We start from the raw sequence: 6,809 nt of genomic DNA, 5'->3' as shown, positions 1-6,809 counted from the left end.
TAGTAGTAGCCTCGAGTACAGTTGGGGGGTGTTGAATAAAAATAAGAGGACAGTGGGAAGAAGAGAAGAAATATTTGAAAAACCATTCCTACATGTTTCATCTGTTGTGTAACAGAGTTAAAATCATAGTGATTACATTATTTTCCAAATAAACGCACAAAATGCAAGTTATAACTGATCAGTGGTCTAAACAAGCAAGTGTTGGCAGACTAATGTGTTGTGCATTGTGGGGAAATCCAGCATTGGACTTCCCCACAAAGCTTAACACACATTGGCAGGAATACGTGCCTGTAATGACTTGTTTACAACACAATACTATACAGTTGCTTGATACAATATTTCTCATCAAAATTTCAATGTAGGAAAAAACCCACACATTTGTAATAAATTATTAAACTTAAGATGTGTCATTTTAAAAATATTTTATATTTTTTGAAATGATACAAATTTTTTAAAAAGATTATTAAAGGGTTAAAGAAAGTAGACTTCCAGGTGGGCACTGAGTAATTTTTTTTAAAGGAGGCAGTAGGCCAAATAAGTTTGGGAACCTCTGGCCTAGAGATAAAATGCAAACTCCCCTATTTGACATTTAAAATCTTTTACAGTTTGGTACCAGTGTATCTATGCAGACTGATTTCTTGTTATGTTCCCCCCACCTTTATCATTTGTGTTCCAAATGCAATGAACTGCTTGCTAGAAGATACCTTACACGTGACTTTCTAACTCCTACTTCCATGCCTGTCTACCAGCTGTACCCCCATGCCTGGAAGGCTTTCTCCTCTCTCCCATCTCATAGTATCTCTAGCTTCCTCCAAGGTTTGACTGAAGGCCCCTCTTACAGGAGCTCTTTGCTAACTCCTTACCCCAGTTGTTAGTAGCCTTACTCATTCCCCTAAATTAGTTTGTATATATTTAGTATATATTTTGTATTGGCATATTTGAGCACATGTTGCTGTATTTCTATCTAGTATAATGCTTGTCTCTTAAACAGGGACTTATTAAATGCTTGCTGAATCAATGAAGAAAAGAAAGTTTGTTAATGATGGCAAGGGGTTTCAAAAACAAACAAACAAAAACATGTGCAGAAGCTGTCCTCAAGGGCGAATCAAGATTTGGGGGCAATAAGGTTGGAGTGAACAGAAAAGAGAGTAGGAAAAGAGCTATCAGGGGAAGATTTGAAAGTTTAGTTATAGGAAGAGGTCAGCTGAGGAGTCAGATATGGTTAATGGGGAAAATTGTAGTTGCTGACCTTTCTTACTCCAAATCTATGTTCCTATGAGCCCTGATGATTTAAAAAATTGACTTTTCACACTGCACACTCTCTTTGATGGGCTTACTATATACCTAGCACTGGACTAGATGTCAGAGATGTTCAAAAGTATAAAGCATCTCAAGGACACCTGAACACATTAATGATTTCATTGGGGAGATAGGAAACAAATGATTGAAACAGTTAACTACAATACAAAGTAGTATATGGTAAGTGCTAGAATAGTTGAGTACAGACTGTAAATGTTAGAGGACTTTATAGATATATACTTTGGCCAGGACTACTAAGAAGAAAGAACTTCTTTGTTTCTTTGACTTGTTATATTTAGGAACACTCTCCATTTTTCAGTCCTATCTCCAGCATCATGTGCCATATATCTTCTATTAATGAATTTCTAGTAGGAACCACTGAGCTCAGAATATAGTGAAATCGATGTGACTGACTGTGAATGATGCATGAAGGCTCTGATTCTATGCAGTTTGCATCTTGTAACATGCAGACCCACAATATCTAGCTCAGTTATATGAAAGAAAACGCTCACCAAGTACTGGAAAAAGAAGACAAAATGTGATTCATCTTTTGGTGCTTCAGGAATAGGGATTTGGGGTTTTGCTATTGACTACCACTAATTTGATCCATCTGGCTAAGTTGCTGTTTTAAGGTAAGGAAAGCACTATCTCCAGCCCTTCTGTAAACATATTGGTTTCTATTTTTCTTATCATTCTGTAGTTTTGTTTTTTTTTATCATGAATAGCACATGGATTTTTAAAAACAATATTTTATTGATATCTATTGTCTTTACATCACCTTTATATAGTCAAGGTGCTAGAGTCAGCTCCTACAGGCTCGTGTGAGATCTGATTGTTAAATTTTCAGTGGCAGCAGTTAAACCTCAGAAATCAGCAAACACTACAAATCAGGGCTTAGTTTATTGTTTTGTTGATTATCTAGATTTAAGAAAGTGATGAAGAAAATGTTAATGATGGAGATTAGGCTTAACAATATGCTATGCATATTTTTTCTCCTTGCAGAATCATTTGTTAAATATTTGTCATCATACCAGTGCCTATATTTCCCACTGTATCCTTTCACCCTTTCTAGAGAATCATCCTTTATAATGAAGAATAAAAGGGGGGTAAGAAGGGCAGAAAATCCTAGCCGTGGGCCCAGTCCATTATCTTACTTAGATACAAATGCCTTGGATTTACAGTCAGGCCTTAGTTGTCTAATTGGTATGGTGTAAGAGGTATAATATAAGAGACTGCCTTTCCTCATGCCCTGAATGGATTAAGGTAATGATCCACCTAGGATAATGAAGAAGCCTCTTTGATTACTTCAGTTAATAGAAGTATCACTTTTGTTCACCTTTGACCAGCTGGGAAAGAAAAATTTTGAAGGGGAAGATCAAAGAAGAATTGAAGTGTTTAGGGGAAGTGATTGGCTGAGGGTGTGGCAAAAGGTTTAGGTGGCTATTGCTTGATTTGAGGAAGCAAGCTATTAAGTCAGCTGCTACCCAAAATGGGAACTCTTCCTCTGTCTTAACCGTGAAGTATTTCTTTATTCAACAGTCTGAGAAATTGTCTTCAAAATGACTGTGCTTGAGATTTTCAGAGTCATGAGGTGGCTTTGTCCATCTTTGGTTCTCTCTAAGCAGAAATGCTTATATTAAAGTAATTTTAAAGTAACAAAAATTGTTTCTGACATATTTATGCCTACGATGCAGGTTACAGATTTTTCTTTTACCTGCCTATTCTTTCCACTAAAACATTCTGGCCTCAGTTATCTTGTCTCCAATATGAGGAGATTGAAACAGATAATCTCTAAGATTCCTTCTAGTTCTAAATCTATAAGTATCAAGTCTCCAAGCTATAAGTCTCAAGGACTGGGGGAGGAGAGAAGAAGAAAGGTCAGTGAGAGATTTCCAAAGAGACATTATATGAACCTTGTCAGTCATTGTCTGTACATGTCAGCCTACTCAACATACTTTAGCCAATTTAACTCGTTGGCTACCATAACAGACTTTTTTGTACGACCTTCCCTGTACCCATAAATCTTCGATATTTTTAGTCCTATGAGCTACTCTGTTTCTCTTTTTGATCTCAACTTATTGTCACTTTGGGAAGAATCTTGTAAATTAATTCACATCAAAACATTAATTAGGAACCTTTGTGGTTTTAGCAGCCGGGTGGCTCATGAGGTAGAGTGCTATGCCTGTAGCCACAAAGACCTGAGGTTCAAATCTGGCTTCAGACTCTTACAGACACTAGGCAAGTCACAATCTCTGTTTGTCTCAGTTTCCTCAATAGTAAAATAGGAATAATAATAGCACCTACTTCACAGGGTTGTTGTGATGATCAAATGAGATAGTATTTGTAAAGCACTTAGCAGAGTATGTAGTTGCTTAATAAATGCTTGTTCCCTTCTCTCCTCTTTCAGATTAAGAAGGATCAGTGTGAATATCCTAAAGGCATGAAACCCATATAGTCTAAAATTTAAAGGTCAATAAGACATGGGATAAGAGATTATTTTAAACTGAAAGTCTTTTCCTGGTCCTTCTTAAACCATAACACATGAACAGGGGGCTTAGTGGAAAGAGAGCTGGCCTCAAATCCAGAAAGAACTGGGTTCAAGTCTCCACTCTGACGCGTACTGGTTGTGTGACTGTGGGAAAGTCACTTAACTTGTTAGTGCTCTAAGCTGCTCTCCAGGGCTATGAGTTTCAGGGAAGACACCAACCTGTATTGATAGAGTGAGTTTCCTCATCAAGAATGCTCTGTATCAATGAAAACACAAGTTTTGTCCCTATTTCTTTGAAACTCAAATTAAGTATCAGTAACAGCTTTGAGGGGAGATAGTTGTGGACTGAAGGGGCTTCTTGGCACCCCTTAAATCATACCACATGAGCAATCATTTAACTGATTTCATCTCTGCACAGACCTGACCCTCCTACATGTTGCTCCTTTTAAGCCAAACTGTCACACAAATAGTGGGATCCCCTATTAGCTTCAAAAAGGAAGGGGGAGAGACTTGCGGAGTAAGTGACTATGATAAAATCAGATTCTCCTGGAACCTCAGGATAAAATGGGCTTAGAAACCCTTGTACTTGTATTTTCCTGATGGGGTTGGGATCTGGGCCCCAGAAAGGAAAATCCCTGGACTTTCCCACATGGCTAAATCCCTGGCATTCCCCTGAGGCTAGAATCCCATCAACTGGCCTTTCCTTGAGGACCTCCCTATGGCCCCAGGCCACTTCTCCACTCTCTTGGCAGTGTGGACCAGCTCCCTGAAGTGGAGACTTGAACCCAGTTCTTTCTGGATTTGAGGCCAGCTCTCTTTCCACTAAGCCCCCTGTTCATGTGTTATGGTTTGAGAAGCACCAGAAAAAGACTTTCAGTTTAAAATAATCTTACCAGATTATTTTACCAGATAATCTTAATACTATTACCTCATAGATTACTTGGCCAATCCTAGATCCCTCCCACGGTCTTTCTGTATATAAGGGCCATCTTGCCTCCATTAAGATGCTTAGATTCTTAGAATCTAGCCACTGCTTACCCAGGTTTTAGACTCCTTCAGAGTCTGCCCAATATGACAAATGTTGTAATAAATCTTGTCTTTGGCTGAAAGAGGCTTGGGTCAAATTCTTTCAGGCAGAATCTGTGTGTTGTGATTTTGGGGTCCCAGCATCCCTGAACCCCTAAACTGCATCATTCCCACTGGCAAGACGAGTTAGGTGACAAAATGACTAGTTCATATTGGCAGATAACTTGGTAGAAAACTTTAGCTGCAACCATGTTGATAACCTGCTATCTATGAGAGCAGCTATGGCAGCCCCACCTACATCTTGGTCTTAACAATAATTCATAGGCCCAGGAGACTTTAACCTGGGATAGATTTCAGGGGGTCCATGAACTTGAATGGGGAAAAAACATCTTATATCTTTATTTCAATACCATTGGTTTTTGTTTGTTTTGTTTTGTTTTTGTATTTTACTTTATGCATTTAAAAACAGTATTCTAAGAAGGTATCCATAGTCTTTACCAGACTACCAAGGGCCTGGGACACAGAAAAGATGTAAAGAATCCCTGGGTATACTAGTATCACTGTGTCAGCATTGCTGCTGCTATTTTGGGTTCAGGCATTGGGTTCACATACCAGCTAGGAAGCCTTCTCTTGTAGTGGGACCTTTAACTTGCCTCCACATTGCTCTACTGAAGTAGTTCTCAAACTTTTATTGTTGTTCATAGCTCTGCATTATTTCTGGCCATAAGGAATTGAAGCATATCACGGGAGAATCAGTGACTCCAGTCTTATGAATGGAATTACAAGTGTAAATTTCATTCAAATTGAGTGAGGCTCTTGCATGTTCATGCAATTCTAAGTGTAAGTGCCATGTCATTGGAAACTCACAGAGCAACAACTCATGGCATAGTGCCTAGCATACTCTTTGAGAACCAGTATCCTAGGGAGTGGAAGGAAGCAGGTAAATCAACTCAAGTTATCCTTAGTATTTTTTTTTTCTTGCCTTAAGTTTGACTAATCCTCTTGTTTGTCTCTCAGGGGAAATTGACCTTCAAATTATTTCTCAAGTTCAAGCTCACTATCCAGGAAGTCACATCAACAATGAAGTAGTTGAACCAAATGCTGAACAAATCGCCAAATACAAAGGTATAGCATTTTATCCAGTTAAGAACAAATAGAACTGGGTGAAGAACTAGAAAATTTGAAAGAGGGCAGGCTGTCAAGCAAAAATAACTTTCATCAGAATGACCATCTACAAACTTTTATTTTTAAACTTTCTCTTTTCTGGTTTCTCCTCCTCCTGCTGCACCTCCCTTCACTTCCCCTTCCTCACCTTTTCCCCTTATTCTCTCTAGGAAGCAGATCCATAACTTATTGCCTTACCTTAATGTTGCCTGCTGCACTGAGATGTTAAGTGACTTGCCCAAGGTCATGCAGCAAAAGCAGGATTTGAAGCCAGTTTTCCTGGTTCTAAATCCTTTTCTCTATATCTACTATGTGATGCTTCCCTACATCCCCTTAATCATTTGCAGTATGGCTTTTGTGATTGTTCTGCTCTAAGGCTATTAGGAGAGAAGCCAAATTAAGTCTGCTTCCTGGTGAGCTAAAGTCCCAGGAAAACTAAGCAATAGATAGTAAAACCTCTAAGTGTTGTTTATTTACAAGAATCTTCAACCCTATCCAATTCTTCCCTATTCCTCTATCATGAGCCATTTCATCTTATGTAATTGTCTAATCTAAGGTGTGTTCAACTGTGTCCCCTGTATCAAATAGATTGACTTTTTATTGATAAGATTCACCAATTTGTTTTGCTTGACTATGCATATTAGTTACAAAGAATTTGTTTTTCTGTTTCTCTTTTTTTTTCCCCCAATGGGGTAGAGGGTTGGAAAGACAGAAAATTGATTCCTGTTCATTAAAAAGACAATTAAAAATAAAGAGGTAGGGAGGTAGTACAGATGTGTAATTTTGAATGCACTTTCAGATGAAGTCACTGTATTGGTGGCTTTGCTTAGCT

General features: G+C 38.3%; 1 protein-coding gene across 1 annotated transcript in view; it reads left to right on the top strand.

Moving 5' to 3' along the window:
- HNMT (histamine N-methyltransferase) overlaps window positions 1-6,809 on the top strand; it is a 48,707-nt gene that overhangs the window by 17,737 nt on the left and 24,161 nt on the right. The window contains exon 3 of the mRNA XM_027835613.1: window positions 5,831-5,938. Coding sequence (XP_027691414.1) covers window positions 5,831-5,938 — 108 coding nt within the window. The remainder of the gene's footprint in view (window positions 1-5,830; window positions 5,939-6,809) is intronic.

Source organism: Vombatus ursinus, unplaced genomic scaffold (assembly GCF_900497805.2).
Source record: "Vombatus ursinus unplaced genomic scaffold, bare-nosed wombat genome assembly UNPS02014816.1, whole genome shotgun sequence".
NCBI lineage: Eukaryota > Metazoa > Chordata > Mammalia > Diprotodontia > Vombatidae > Vombatus > Vombatus ursinus.
The sequence above is the reverse complement of the archived record's forward strand: the minus strand, read 5'-3'. Positions and strand labels throughout refer to the sequence as shown.